Below are 16,159 nucleotides of genomic sequence, written 5' to 3'. Positions count from 1 at the left end.
GTTAGGAAGATAAAAATCCATCTCTCTACTTTGCCAGTAATTCCTTTTGTGCACATTTTGGGTGCAATAGCACCATGGTTATATTCATCAAAAGTTTTTGTGAAATCTGTGTATATTGCATCAGCATTTTGCTTGTTTTCCATGGCATCTAAGGTAAAGTGGTCTAGCAATTGTAAGAGGCAGGAGTACCCTGTTCTCGGCCCATGTTGCCCAGGTAGCTAGGTGCCCGGTATTCAAAGTAACAGATTAAGGCGAAATATTTAAATTATTTGTTTAATGCTGCTGACTGTTATTATCTTGTGCAATATAAATACTGTAGTTGATGATTTTTGAATGTCATGAGTATTCTTGCTTCCTGAATTTTTCTAAATATAAGCTTGTCTACTAGTGGGATCCAGGTAAGCCGTACAAAAGCCGTCCGTGGGTGCTACTTGGAGGGTACGAAATGTGGCAATTGATGTATCCCATGCATACTACTAATCCTAGAGCAAAGCCACGCAACCCATCAGTAATGAGACACCAAGAGCCAGTATCACGTGAGTTAAAGTTTGAATGCTTATGTTTTGTTTTGTCCACCTACATTTGTATGTTCTTTAAAATTCTGCTTCCGTTGCGAATTACGACAAAGATGCTCATCATTAGTCATTATCATTCGTTAAATGCCCCATTTTTTAAAACAATTGTCACATAACCAAACAATGGAAATATGAGTAAGTCTTCATACAATACACTTCTATCTTTATGTATAGCTTGTTTAGTAGGGGTAAGGCTTAAACATCCATATCAATAGGCTTTATTATACTAGTGGGCCAGCCAGAGGCTTAGGGCCTGTGCAGAAATAGCCCTGCAAAAAAAAAAAAAAATAGATTTTATAAATTAGAGCCCTACATCAGTCTATCTAATTTATTATATCAATTGAATAACCCAGGAAACCTAAAATGTTCTGGCCTGTCCATCATAAATCATTACCTGTCACCTGCTCCAAGTGGCAAATGTGGGCATTTGGTCCTCGGATCACTAGACATGTTCACATCTGTTCCTCTGTCTCTTAAGGATGTGACTTTTTATGGATTTATCATACTCGGACAAATTATTATTTTAGTTTTCTCGTACTGTTTATTTATAATGAGGAAAAGGCGCACAAGACATTGGAAAACTCTCCAGCAATGCTTCCTACAAGGATCCCAGTGAAGAGCTAAATAAATGGGGCCCCTCTTTCTCCTTCATTGCATATTTAGCTTATTTGTCAATCTGTTCCTTCAGTTCAGCTATAGCCAGTGTTACACAATTCTCACTGACTTCCCATGGCTCCTTGTATTCTATTCTCTTTATGCCCATTTTACTTTGGGTGAATACTCTCCTTACTCTCATTGGCATCACTAGATGCTGTTTCCAATATATATCTCTTCACTCCATCTCATTGGCTTTACTTCTTGGCTTTTGGCATTGGCCATCTAAGTGTTGTTTTAATAATTATGGTTCTATATGTTGTGTCCATTTAAGAGCAATATGTCATAAAAATGTTAATATTATCTTAAAATATAAATAAACTTTATTGCATTGTGAAAGTAAATTAAGATATTTTTGCTTTATAATACAGTATTCATATACAGTAGTTCTTAAATGGCATGTTAAGTATCTAATTCTATTGTCTGTATTTCTGAACAGTGAATTTTGAATACCCTGACTTGGATAAAGCCTTCCTGATTACTCCGTCTCCAAGTCCAGGGGCCAAAACAGCTGCTTTACCAACAGTAAAACCACCTCTCAAGCCAATAGTAACTGAGGAACTTATGGATAGCAAGAATAATAACAAGAATATCAACAACAACTTAGATATTTCTAAAGTTTATAATAATGAAACTGAAGTAGAAGGAAGTCCAATTAAGGTTCTGCTTGATTCAAAAATTAATACTTGGAATATTAAAGACTCAAATAGAGATCTTGATTACCAGAAAACCAGAAAAATCAGCAATTTTGCAGACAAAGTAGATAACACACCATCTATACCAAGTAGAGCACTGAAGCCTAGAGAACTGCTTGCAAATCTTGCTGCAAAGAAATTGGAGCTGGATGAAGAACAGGAACTGTTGGAGCAGTCAATGAAAGTCGAGGAGGTAATATTCTTGTATCTGCTCTTAGTAGATTTGTTGTTGCTCTATAGTATACAATATTGGTCCTAGTAGTACAATTGGGTTCATTCTTGACTCAGTGGGGAATCCCAGGCTCAAATCCAGAATGGTACAGAAATGGGTGGGTGGAAATGGTTCACCTAGCAGTAAATAGGTACCTGGGAGTTAGTTAACTCTTGTGGAATTGTATTTTAGGGAGGGTCAATAGTTCAACCTTGGGGGGGGGGACCTTGAGACACATGCAGGCTGTCTGTCCCCTGATAAAATAATTTAATAAATATTACTTGGGATTAGTTATTAATTTTGTAAGCATAAAAAAATACAGTGAATAATAGTTGGGCTTATAAATCTTGAGGTAATAATAACATTTAATAGAAACTTGTCATTGTTTTCTCTTATAGCATTTAGCTTATTTTTTTTAATCAACATATAATCTTGCTCTCTTTCTGCCAGATAAGGTAGCTGTAATTGGCTAATCACAATAAAGGCTAATTTTTTCAAATCTGTAACCTTTCACTAATTAGGTTTATTGATTTTCACTGAGTGCAGAAAGAGTATTTACAGTACAATATATAAAGTGAGACAAAGATCTTTTTCTTTTTCAGGACACTATTAAAAAGATAGAGGAAATGGAAGCAACAACAACACAGCGAGAAATGGCTCGCGATGAACAAAGTCGAGCTCAATTACAGCAGACAGAAAAGAGGTTACAGGAAGAGATAGACAAGCTACAAGCAAAAAGTTCAGACATGGTAAGAAATTTTCATTTTATATGCAGTATAATAAAGTACTAAATCCTAAATCTCATATTTATGTAAAGTTGATGTGAGCTGGCTTCATCTACCTATGGAAGAAGTTTCAAAGCATACCTTTTGATAGGATTTTTGAATCACATAATGTAGTTACTTGCCTTAAATTATCAGAATTCAAACTTTGCCTTAAATATTGTGTATCTATATACAGTAAATATATTTTAAGTGATTTTTGACAATGTAATCTTTTTGAGAAGTATTGAAACATTTGAAATTATATTTAAATGCAAATGTTAGTTTGCTGCTTCTATGGGTTAGGTAGTTGGATAATGTTCTGAAGAATCTTAACTGGATTAGAATGATTGAACCAGCAGTGAATTTATGAGCACAGCTCATTCTAGTAGGTTAAAGTGTTAATTTCTTCTATAGAAACTAATACTTTAGTCTCGGTTGCAAACTATATCCTAAGATGTTTTGCAACAGATATTCTGTTTATATTTGGAATGTGTGTATGTAGGAACCATACTGCTGTATACACAGTGGTATTAGATTTTTATAACTGTAAACCAAAGTTTCAAGTTTTTCATAATTGTATTATGAAAAACTGCATCCTTTCCTGACAGTTATCTGCTAGTTTGTCTATTTCTTCTTCCACTCACCAACCACCACCACTACCACCACTACCACTGGCATTTACAAATCTAAACAAGAATGCTTTTAAGACCATGTATTTAGTCCACTGTAATCTCCTTATTATATTTCTGTATTGCAATATTATGTAATTGTTACAGCCTCAGGACTGGTCATATCCTCTGAAATATGCTAGCATAGGGTTACCACTTTTCATCAACTACTATCAACCCATCAATTTTTTCATAATCTATTTTATGAATTTTCTACTTTTATTTGTTAATTGCAGTCTTTTTTAATGTTATTCTTTATTTCTAACAGGAAGAGCAATACAACAAAATTCACAAGCAAAATGAGGAACTGTGGAGGATGGTTAATCTTGCATTGTCGGGTCGTTTGAGCAATCTGAACCTGGAACCCACGGCACAGTTGGATCATGATGCTGAAGCTCAACTTCAGAAAGAAGTGAGATATTTCAGTGTTTCCTGTAAGATCTGTCTGATAAAGTGTTCACTTAGAATACTGAAAAGTTTTTTTTTTAGTTTGTGTAATTATCTTTCAAAATGTAAGTAGAGATCTGATTTATTGTTAATTTATTAATTAATATGTAACCTTTGTTTTGTTAATTCCCTCTCTCACTTCATTATAATTCTTGCACCTGCCTTTGTTTTGTGGTAACATTGAAATTGGCACTTAATCAATTTTCAATCACACTTCGCATGTATGGCTATTTATTTACATATTTAAGTTTACAGTATATTACGAGTAAGTGTTTAAGCTCGGAAAGAGCTTTTTTTTATGTTTTCTTCTTGTTCAATAGTCATTCACTATTTTAAATTCTATAATTTAAATCCTAACAGGGAGCCACCAGGGTTCGCCCAGAAATTTGCGTTTCATAACATTCAATGAGGGTTTTCTGGTGGGGGAACTATGTGGCTCCCTAAAGTTAACTACCCACAAAGGAGGAAACACAGGGACTTACTGAGGAGGAGACAGAATGACAGGCACTCAAGACAAGGACAAGAATCGAGGTCGAAAGGCCCTCACAAGGAAGCTGAGACCCAGGAACATTGACTAAATACCAGCCCACCAGAACCCTGTTAGATAACCAAAACCCCACACCCAAATATCATCCCAAGACATACAGTATAAGCAAACACAGCTGCAAGTGCTGCGTACTTCGGAACATCATGGGCACAAGGATAGACCCCAGGTTGGCTTGACTTAATAACACTGCTGGTGAACTTAAAAAAACATGACTCTTGGAACGACACTGGATCCACTCACAAAGCATCAATGGCAGCTTGTTACAATGAAAAAAGTAAATAAATATAGTAAGAAACAATGAAAATAAATAGTCAATGTTATTACTGTGCAGCACCTTGCCTCATTTCTACCAAAAAAAAATGCAAGTTCTCCAGGCCACTACAGCTAAACCACAAGAGATAGACTTCTTACTTGGCACACCAAATGCCAGGCTCACACTATACAACAGTGTTACTAGAAATGCCACAAAGGCAAAGTCCTAAAACCACTTAGCTGAAAAGCAGAGGGGCATGTGTGGCAGAGCAATTTATCCTCCTCCAAAGAACGTCGCATTTCGATGGTATGCGTTACATAACAGCAAAAATTATCTTGCTAGAAAATGTAAGTGGCTCGCAAAAGTGACATACTGTCCCATTTTCTGTTTTGGAGTCCTCTGGTAGGTTAGGAGAGGACATTTTTAAATTGATCGTTTTTTTGACATTGGGAAAGACGGAGGACGGGCTGGGCAGAGAGGTGACCTGGGAACTATTCTGTGGTTGTAGTCACAACTGCATCAGTGTAAGAACTGGGGACTCAAGCCCTGGAGGGGCTTGCCCCCCCCCCCCCCCATCCCCCCCAAAAAGTGTAAGGAAGGTGGGATGAACGTGCTTTGATTTCTTGAATCCAGCAGTTGCTTGCTTTGGTTCACGGACTTCCTGGATCCTGAAAAGGCATTATTTCTTTTGAAGAGACAGAAAACAGTATATGTGGATTAAAAGATAACATAATAAATATAGCTTTATTAATCATCACATTAAAAATAAGATTGTAAATAGGTAATTAAATCATTTAATATGTGATCCATGTATATGGTAAGTTTGTATATCTTAAATTCAGGTTTAATCTTCTTTGCTTATGTTCTCATCTTTTTTAGGATCAAGATCGTCTACAGAAGCAAGAAGACAAGAGAAAGGCTCTACAGGAGCAAGTAGAACGTATGCGTAAAGAAAGGAAAGAAAAAGAAAAGAGACTGAAAGAGCAGGCAGAAAAGGAGAAGCTGTTAAGTGAGCAGAAGGCCCAAGAGGCTGAAATAGAGAGGTGACAAGATAAATTGTCTTACTTTACTTCCTATTTTGACTAGGAAAACTAGTTTATATAAACTATACTGGATGTGAAAATATGCTAAAAAATTATTATTTTTTTAATATGAGTAAAAAGGTCAAATGTATTTTTTTATACAGTACAGTGTTGTGAGAAAGTTTAAAATAGATTAAATTTAGTATTTTCTTGGTTTATCTACATTTCGAGAAATACTGGAATTCTATATAACAGCTTGAATTAGAATACACACTACAGTTCTTTATATTCTTCAATGATATTCATAACCACACTACCTGAGAGAAAATAACATAATTTGGTTAAGAAATAATATATATGATCGTGAATTACAGCAAGGGTTTCGTTATAGGCAAAAACTTGAGGAAAGGAGATCACGAGTGGATGGGGAATCTCGCTCTCTGAAGACAAAGGGTGAGTGCAGTACTAATTGTCACTGTTTTTATCTATGAATTTTCTACTTGACTTTCCAGATCCATTGACTATCATATTTGCTTTTTCTGGGAGGAGCCCCTTGTGGCTCCTTGAAGCTTCTATACTGATAATGTCAAACTACTTGGGGCCATCAGTCGCAGCGTTCTTTTAGGCCTACCGGGGACTAATAGCCAGAACCTGGCTTCCTCTAGAGGTGCAGGAAACAGTAGCATTTTTTATATAATTTCTATGAATTTATTCATACCTGGCACACACCGGGGAAGGCACCCAGAAAAACAGGAAACCAAAACTGACCACTGTTAGTTAGAAATAAAACTGCAACCTCCAATCCATCAAAAGAACTCCCTAACAATGTAAACAAACAATAAAAAATTTATGAAACTAGCACAAATTGGGTGCTCCCCCCCCCCCCTCCCCTAGTGTGGGTGGGGGGGAGGGAGGGAGAGAGGCACCCCAGGTCATCCAGCTGCTCCACCCTCAGTTCTTTGTAATTAAATTTATTAATTAAATTTAAATCCCTGACACACTCCCTCCCTTAAGGAGTCAAAAGTGTTTCCATCATCATATAACTGAGGCTGGAGCAGCCAGCTGTCCTGGGTTGCCCCTCTCCTTCCCCCAAACATGGGGGGGGGAGGGGGGAAAATGAGTTTGTGCTAGTTTCCTGAATTTTCGATCATTTGTTTATATTGTTGGTAGAATTTTTCTTGACAGTTTAGAGGCTGCAGTTTAATTTCTAACCAGCAGTGGTCTGTTTTGGTTCCCTACTTTTTTGGGTGCTTTCCAGGTGGGTGACAGACATGAATAAATTTATAGAAATATTATCAAGTGCCACTGGTCCCTGCTTCTCTCTAGAGGATGCCAGGTTCTGGCTCATGGTCCCAGGTAGGCCTAAAAGAATCCTGTGTCTGATAGCACTGTACCAGCATAGTAGCATCAGGGAGCCACTGGGGCTCACCCAGAAAGTAGTGCTCCATTACATTCAACGCTGGTTTTTTATTAGAGAAATTGGAAAACTTCCACTTAGCAAGAAATTATTCTATAACTAAATAATAAGTGAATCAAGTCTTAGATATTTCTTCAACATCTCTTAACTTTCAACTTTATTAGTAAAGTTGATGTCGTTGAAATTTCTATCCGTCTTATTTACTTTTCAGTTTTGTTAATTATTTACAAATTAATATTTCTGGTGAAGGCAATGAAAGATGTAAACATGGCAGGTGAAGGCAATGAGAGGTGTAAGTGTCAGTTGAAGACAAAGATTACAATATGTAATGGAGAGAAATGAAATACAGAACATTTTTGGATGCAGCTTTGATGCACACTTTACATTAGATATGATGACACAGAGATGGTGAAAACAGTGATGCTTAATACCTCGGCATAATACCATTGGTTAAAGTACAATAAGTTGAGATTCTTCAGGTACTGGTGGCGAGACTTACACTACCAAACTACGAGGCTCTCCTCGTTCCTCACCAGTTAGGGCTGGGTCAAATCTCAAGCGGTCACATTCTGCATTCAACCTGTCTCAGGTAAGACTCTTAAGCGTATTTATCTGCCTATAATAAGTGCTTTATATATCCTTTACTAGTATGATAGCATTTTCAGAGCCTTATAGAAGCATTTCTATTCTTGCACAACACCATTTCATCCTCCATTGTACCCTCCTTTTTTAGCCACATACTGTATCACTGCATTCATCCAGCTTGTTCTTAGCCAGTCTGCCCTTCCACTACCTGTGTATAGTATTCCTCAAAAGCAGTCATTTGTTTTCTGATCGTGTTCAAACTGTTTAGGTGTTCTAAACTTACTTTTTCAGTATTTTCTTGCTTTATTAGCCATATTATTCTTACATCATTATTCCTCACTGTCCATTTACATTCTACATGTGGTGGACAGTGAGGTGGACACTACATCCACCTCTTGCACTGTGGTGGATGAGCCAAACCTTAGGAAAGTACACCAGGGGGCATGGGGGCATGAATAAGCCTTGGCTGGACTGCACTTAACTCTGGTAGCTACTTAATCCCACCACCAAAAAAAAAAAAGGCTGGTTTCACCCCATTGGGCAAAAATATCCAAGAGTAACATTAATTCATTGTTGAATTAACATTACTTTAAGATATTGTGACCACTGGGGCTACATTTAGCACCTAATTTTAAATAGGTTTAGTATTTTCTCACTCTACTGCTTTTCAGTCTTCTATACATGCTGATGCCTTCCTTCCCCATGAAACTAGTAAATAAGATAATGATGATTGTTTAGTTTAATGAAATACCTCTGGTATGTAAATATTGAATAAATGGGTCATTTAAATGGCAAGTTGTCCCCATATTGTCTTACTTTTATTTAACAGTACAGTGTATCAAACCTGATGTACTGCATGTAGATGATGCAGATCTTTTGGCAGGAAGTGATTGAGTATGGTTGATGAATGTAAGAGAAACCTGTTAAAAGTGAGTCTCAACAAAAGTAAAGTAATGGTGCAGCCTGAAAAGAGTGTGGTACAGTCTCTAATACCATTATGTACAGTTTTAAATACTGCTACAACACAAGTATAAAAAGCCAGAAATGGGGCGGTGGATATTTGGCACCTAAGATGCATTTGTGGTGCTAGGAGGATAGAGTAAGGAATATAAATGCCATGGAAAGTTACAAAGTCAAGAGTTATTAACTTATAAGATTGAAGAAATTATACTGAAATGGTTTGGTCATTTGAAATTAATGGAGGATAATAAGAGTAGTAAAGAGAGAGGATTCAAGTGAATTTTAAGGAGGAGAGGAGACAGTAGGAGGAGAGGAGACAGTAGGAGGAGAGACAGGCCTAGCAAGAGATGAATAGTCATGACACTGAAAACAAGTGGGTGTCTGTTGCTTTCTCCTGTATTATCGTTTTGTTTCTTCCACGTTGATCCCTTCCCATCCCATGAAAGTGGGAACATAATGCTAATATATATGATTTATAACTGAGAGTATTTTTGTACAGATGATTGGTTGGTACACATAAGAACCATATACTGTATGGGAAAACATTTTGATGTTAGTCTTGCCAGCATTACATTCCCAGGGGTTCTATACCCAGTCATTAGATGTGTGTGGGCACTCAAACTGTTCCTAACATCCAGGCCCTGCTTGTTGATGTGGGCTCTTACCATGTCGGTGTAAATACAGTAACTTTGATGTGTGTTCTTGTGCCCAGTTTTGTTATGGGACCTCAAAAACTGTAATGCTACGAGTTAACGAATAATGTGCTTAAATAATTATCATTCGTAACTGGATTGAATATATCTACATAGTTTGTCGATGCAGCTTTGCATCATGCTGGTTAATATTCTGTATATAGCATTGGTTGCATCACCACTGTTAGGGGGTACTATAATTGTTTGCCCTCAGTAATGGCTTCCCAGGGCCAAGATAATGTGAGGTGGGAGCTATCTAAGTTGATCTACAGATAGCAGTGAAAAGTAATGGCTTTCCAGAGCCAAGATAATGTGAGATATGACAGTGTCTGAACTTCTTAATAAACATTTGTGAAAAAAATGTTAAATATGAAAGGATTATTAAAGTGATGGGATTATTACAGAGAGTTAAACAAGTCATTGGACCGTTGAGGATGGTTAGGGAAGTGATTGGATCCTTGAGGATGGTTAGGGAAGTGATTGGATACTTGAGGATAGTTAGGGAAGTGATTGGATACTTGAGGATGGTTAGGGATGTGATTGGATCCTTGAGGATGGTTAGGGAAGTGATTGGATCCTTGAGGATGGTTAGGGAAGTGATTGGATCCTTGAGGATGGTTAGGGATGTGATTGGATCCTTGAGGATGGTTAGGGAAGTGATTGGATCCTTGAGGATGGTTAGGGAAGTGATTGGATCCTTGAGGATGGTTAGGGAAGTGATTGGATCCTTGAGGATGGTTAGGAAAGTGATTGGATCCTGAAGGATGGTTAGGGAAGTGATTGGATCCTTGAGGATGGTTAGGGAAGTGATTGGATACTTGAGGATGGTTACAGAGGTGATTGGATCCTGAAGGATGGTTATGGAAATGATTGAGTTGTTAAGTGTTTACTTACCCATGACTATGGGAGAGTGAGTTCTAGCCCTTTATGCCCTGCCTCCTAAGCACATATGCATGGCATGTTAATTACTTCTCAGAACAATAACGTTTTCATTTTTTGGTTAAGTTGTAAATGTAAATGGCTTCAACAACCTCTTCCTTCAATGCATTCCACTTACCGACCACTCATATAGGGAATGAGAACTTCAGCTTCTCTTCTCTTCAATTTCTAGTGTGTGGTTTGGTCTACATTTTTCAGCTATGTTATTGTGACTTTTCATCTGCAATGAGAACTTACTTACATCTATCTATGACTCAATTCTATAGTTGAGCTTCCACTGATGTCTCCTTGTCCTACCTCTTAATTTAAATGGACTTCTAATGTCCATTTGTCTTTTCCCCTTAGGATCTTTTATGTAGTGATCATATATCCTCATATATTCTCTCTCCTCTCCTCTAAGATTGTAAGGGTGAGTTCTCTCAACCCATCCTCATCTCAATTTTGGTGCTAATGTAGTTGCAAGCCTCTGAATTTTCTCAAGCTTCTTTGAGAAAATTGGTGTGGGTTCTATGCTGGTGTGGGTTCCATGCTGGTGCTGCATACCCAAGTAATAGTCTCACATAGACAGTGTGTGTGTGTATGAACTTAAAAGCCTTGCTGTTTTGATTCTTAAATAATGTTAATATGTTTGCTAATTTTCCATATGCTGCTGATGTTATCCTGTTTAAATGATCTTTTGGTGTTAGTGTTGGGATTGTCTATTCCCAGGTCTATTTCTCTCATTGTTTCTTGTAATTGGCTTCCTCTTATGGTGTAGATCAATACAGGTCTCCTGTCCCCTTTACCAATTTTCATTATTTTACACTTAGATTGAATTCCAGCAGCCATTTGTCTGCCTACTTGTAAAGTTTGTCAGGGTCTGCTTGAAGCACCATGCAGTCCTCTTCAGTTTTTATTCTCATTATTAACTTTGCATCATCTGCAAACATTGCGAACTCACTCCTTTTTCCGAGATCTCGGTCGTTTACATCAATTACAAAGAGCAGTGGTACTAGGACAGAGCACCCTGTGGAGTACCACTTTCCTTTTGTGTCTGGTCTTTCATGTACTCCTGGGCCCAGTCCAGTACTTTTCCTATTATCCTCTGTGACCTCTTCATTTTGTGTATTAGTCTTTTATGAGAAACTATCAAAAGCTTTCTGGCAGACCTAGGAACATGCAGTCCAATCATCCTTCCTTCTCTTGTCATATTTTGGTGAATCCATCATAAAATTCAATCAAGTTTAAGCATGATTTTAATTGTTAATCATAATTGTATTAAAATTATTTATAATTGGTCTATAGCTTATTACGTCATATCTGTTCTCTTTCTTAAATATTGAGACAATATTCATCATTCTCCAGATTCTTTGAGGATGCTCATGGAGGTGATTGTATCCTTGAGGAGGGTTATGGTTGTATTTTTTAGGATGGCTATGAAAGTCATTGGTTCCTTGACTATCATTATGGAAGTGATTGGATTCATTACTAACATTTAAACTTCCTCCAAATTGGATTTATGGGTGTGTTATCAAAGGGATTGGATCACGGTGTAGAGTTATAAGTGTGATTGGATCCTTAGGAGAGGATTCTGGGGATATATAATGGGGAGCATTATGAATTGGGAGACATTCTAATGTAGCAAATGGTGGATTTTGGTTTATTTCTTTTGATCGTAATCGATGAAAATGGAGTATGTACAGTATAAGCAAGGCCTAGATACATTTTGTGAACTAGCCATTATTTAGAAAATTAAGTGATTCTATTATAAGATGTTATTATTTTTCAGCTTGAAGATGATGATGATAAAATGACTTTTGGGAGTACAATGCCAAGTTTTGACCGAGGTCTCAAGCCATTAGGGACCCCACAGCGAAGAAATATTAATGCTGCTCGGCAGAGAAATTTTGAACCAAGATATGGGAGTGTGGTGAGTAGCTTTTCAGAATATTTAAAGTCATATATAATATTAGTATGTAAATTAATTTTAGAATCCTTTTAATTTTGTTTAGATCTTTTTGGCTTTATATTAGTTATTTATCACAGGGAACAGTATTGCTTCTTTTTCTTTTGGATAAATCCTAAGTAACTAGCTGGAGCTTAGGAGCCAAGTACTCCAGACCCTCCCAGTCATTCCAGGCCCGTGAGATTTATGCACCTTATCAGAAACCGGTATTAGAATCTAATTTTCTCAATGGGCAAGGGAGCTGGGTATCAAAGATGTGCCTAAAATTGAGGTTACTGCTCGGAAAGTCATCGGCGTAACAATTCAAACCACTGCTCCTAATTAATTTAAAATATAAAAGACAATGGAAACAAAAGTTGGCCCAGGTAAACAACCCTTGATCTAATTCACCTGGAGTCCAGGTCTGCCATCCTCCTCCTCCACCACAAGGGCCATGTGGAGAAGGCCCTTAAATTCCAGAATACAGTATCTGTAGTTATATATAATACACGAGTTAAAAGCCACCAAATGTGATTCAATCCTAATCCTATTTAGTTCAGGTAATATGTTGATGTAAATATAATGTGAATAATCAGTGTTGATGTGCTAAGCTGCGAGACGTTCGAGTACGGGGGGGGGAAGCCCCGCAAGTGGTTGACCTTGCCAGACTGAACCTTAAGCCCATAAGCAATGAATGTGTGGCTGTTGGCTGTCTGATGTGTTTATGTATGTTGTTTAAATTGCTCATGCATGTACTCTTACAACCAGGTAAGTGCACACATACAAACTTGTGGACATGAATACTTACTAAAAATGAACATTCATACTCACATGTGCATAAAAAGTTATGGTTAGTTATAGGTAGAGCTAAATACATGTGAGTATTCATCTAGTTTTTATCTACACCAAGTGTTAATGTATTTAATGAGACCTTATGATACATAGTTTTCTTTATCTTTTAACAATTCTCCTCTTGAATCCTCCTCCTGTAAACTAATTTAGTCAATTCAGGATCACAATATCAATGTGCAGAATATCGCAATCTGCAGAATAATGATACAAGTATACTAGAAAAACCTAATATGAGTTCATACTTTACTTTATTATGGTATTTTCTTCTTGTGTAGGCAGGCCTTGTCTTCATATAATTATTTGTGGTTACTGATGCCCCAAAAAAGTTCTGCCCGCCTGTCTGTCTGTGTCATTTCCTTGTTAGGATACTGGTAAGAAGTGTGGAGCAAGAGAGTAAAATGTGTCATGTGTGCCTGGACTCGGGGCTTAACGTTCCAGTTGTGTACGAATACCAACAAAGGAGCACTTGTATGAGTCAGCATTGTTGGGGTCTCAGTACATTGGTGACATCTGCCATTGGACAGTTCCACTCCTGAAGTAAAGTGACGAGTACTAATTTTTGTGTTCTCTTAATTCATTATCCTAGAAACTGGGATATGTTAGTACACTGATTGTTGTTGATATTTATAGATGTTCACACGATATTCTCTAACATGCTGGCCTCAGGCTGGGCTCGGGAAGTAGAATTATTCCCAGAACCCTCTCCAAGTATGCTCCAGGTATGCAAAACAAACTATGAGATCAAGATAAAGTGATGACAGTAATTATAATATAAAAGATGTCTTCAAAAGAGTTCTTTAAGGGACTATTTGAAAATATCATATAATGATAAGAGTGAGTGAGAATAAACAGTGCAGTGTGATATTAAATGCCCTTCATTGTCAAACATCAGAGTAACGGAACACGTTCAGTACTTTACTTCCATCAACAGAAATTTTGACATAATAGCCGTGCTCAAGTATTCATGATTATTTTTCAAACCAAATAAAAGTGAATGTTCAAGAAAAGCTTGTCAAGCGTATTATGATTAATTAGTCATGACTTGGGGACAGTCATGCACTGGACTGTACTGTAGTAATCCTGTCCAACAGACAACACAAACCTTTGAGGTAAGTTACACTATAAGTTATTAATTCACGTGAGCCTCTAATGTTAAATTCTCTTGCTGTAGTGAATAAAGATAAACAAATAGTTGAGTAATTAATGTATAGAAAGATACACTATCTACAGGAGAAAGTTATATTCTTGTCTCTTTCCTTCTGCTGTTTACTTTGTCTGTATCTGAAGGATTTTGTCTCAAACCTGAATCACATTTTCTAGTGGCATAGTGTGGTGAAATGTTTTCCTTGATTCCTGGGGGAGCAGCCTGGTGACTCCCTGAGGTTAACTCACTGGGGTTGTGCCTAGCTACTAGGTCACATCAGTTGCTCGAATCCTATTGTAAATAAGATTTTTTTTTTTTAAGTCAAATAGTCAAAGGCATTATGTAAGCAAAGTGATCAAGTGGTGAACTTCAAAATACAAAGTGATATTCAGGCGATGAGTCACAATAACGTGGCTAAAGTATGTTGACCAGACCACACACTAGAAGGTGAAGGGACGACGACGTTTCGGTCCGTCCTGGACCATTCTCAAGTCGATTGTCTTGAGACGATCAAGTCTCAACAATCTTGAGACGAGTTAACAATCGGCTTGAGGATGGTCCAGGACGGATTGAAACGTCGTCGTCCCTTCACCTTCTAGTGTGTGGTCTGGTCAACAAAGTGATATTGTCTTAAAACTGAGGTTTTTGTATAAATAGTTCATATTCAGGTAGAATATACTGTACTGTGTATGAGTAGAACATAAAACAAGTGTCGCCTTTTTTTCTAATCAATGCCGATTTTATTTTCATCAGCCTCCTGCAAAAACTGGATTGAAAAACTTGGGCAATACCTGTTACATGAATTCTGTGATACAATGTCTGAACAACACCACACCACTGGTCAAGTACTTCATAGAAGGCACCTATAGGTGGGTGAACTTTTGTTTATTCTTATTTTGACAACTTAATTTTATATCACATTATTGGATTTTTCATTTCAGATTTAACCATTAAACAATTAATTGTCAGTTCTAATCCAGCTGAATTGGAAAGAAACTGGATTAAGTTCATAAAGATGCTATAATTCTGGATTAGAGTTTTATGTTGTACTTGTTATCATTAATGAAAGCAGAAAGATCTGAAAACTAAACATCAGAACATTTTACCAATTGTTTATTATTAAAGCCTTATGATGCCGGTAATTATTCATGCATGTTTCACTTGTTCATTTTTATTCAGTGATGACATCAACTCAAACAGCAAATATCGTGGGGAAGTAGCAGAAGAAGTGGGGGCAGTCATTAGAGCACTGTGGTGTGGGCAGTATCGATCGATAGCTATGAGGGATCTTAAGGTCAGTCAATTCTCAGTGTTATCCCACTCAGTTGCTTCTAAAGGTAAGTCCATCTGACCTATGATTAGAATCGTATGCAGTCAAGGTTGGTCAACATTTTACACCAGTACTGTGGGAACATCTTCAAACTGCTCCCTCTGACAAACAGTAATGCAGGGGAGACACTGGAGGAAACTCAACTCAGCCCACAGTGCGGCTGGACACTGCATTTACATATATGTAAATACCTTTAAAAAATTATGTTTGGCATTGTAGGTACTGCTAAGCAGTGACTTAGCCAATTACTGAATGGTGTACTAGGTCACTATTCCTGATTACCACCAGGTGGCTGAATGGACACCTCAACGGAACTCCCCAAACCCCCCACCCAACCTTATCACCGTCTTAACTGACTGATCCCAGCCACAGGTTATATGAGCAGGTGGGGACCACAGATATTCAGTTATGTGGCTTATGTTTATCTTAAGAATTCAATGTTTCTTTTGTACAGTGGGCTTATCTGTAAGAATGTCTGTC

At 37.4% G+C, this 16,159-nt stretch overlaps 1 protein-coding gene across 3 annotated transcripts in view; it reads left to right on the top strand.

The window, feature by feature from the left end:
- The window catches only part of LOC123772458 (Ubiquitin specific protease 8), a 40,837-nt gene that overhangs the window by 10,301 nt on the left and 14,377 nt on the right, over window positions 1–16,159 (top strand). For all 3 annotated transcript variants that reach the window (XM_069325874.1, XM_045765643.2, XM_045765645.2), the window contains exons 8-17: window positions 389–536; window positions 1,669–2,117; window positions 2,738–2,884; window positions 3,836–3,979; window positions 5,694–5,857; window positions 6,228–6,289; window positions 7,733–7,842; window positions 12,198–12,338; window positions 15,103–15,218; window positions 15,529–15,643. In XM_069325874.1, the coding sequence (XP_069181975.1) occupies window positions 389–536; window positions 1,669–2,117; window positions 2,738–2,884; window positions 3,836–3,979; window positions 5,694–5,857; window positions 6,228–6,289; window positions 7,733–7,842; window positions 12,198–12,338; window positions 15,103–15,218; window positions 15,529–15,643 (1,596 nt within the window). The remainder of the gene's footprint in view (window positions 1–388; window positions 537–1,668; window positions 2,118–2,737; window positions 2,885–3,835; window positions 3,980–5,693; window positions 5,858–6,227; window positions 6,290–7,732; window positions 7,843–12,197; window positions 12,339–15,102; window positions 15,219–15,528; window positions 15,644–16,159) is intronic.

The sequence above is a fragment of the Procambarus clarkii genome, chromosome 17 (assembly GCF_040958095.1).
Source record: "Procambarus clarkii isolate CNS0578487 chromosome 17, FALCON_Pclarkii_2.0, whole genome shotgun sequence".
NCBI classification, from domain to species: domain Eukaryota; kingdom Metazoa; phylum Arthropoda; class Malacostraca; order Decapoda; family Cambaridae; genus Procambarus; species Procambarus clarkii.
Note: the sequence above shows the minus strand (reverse complement) of the source record. Positions and strands in the feature narration are given on the sequence as shown.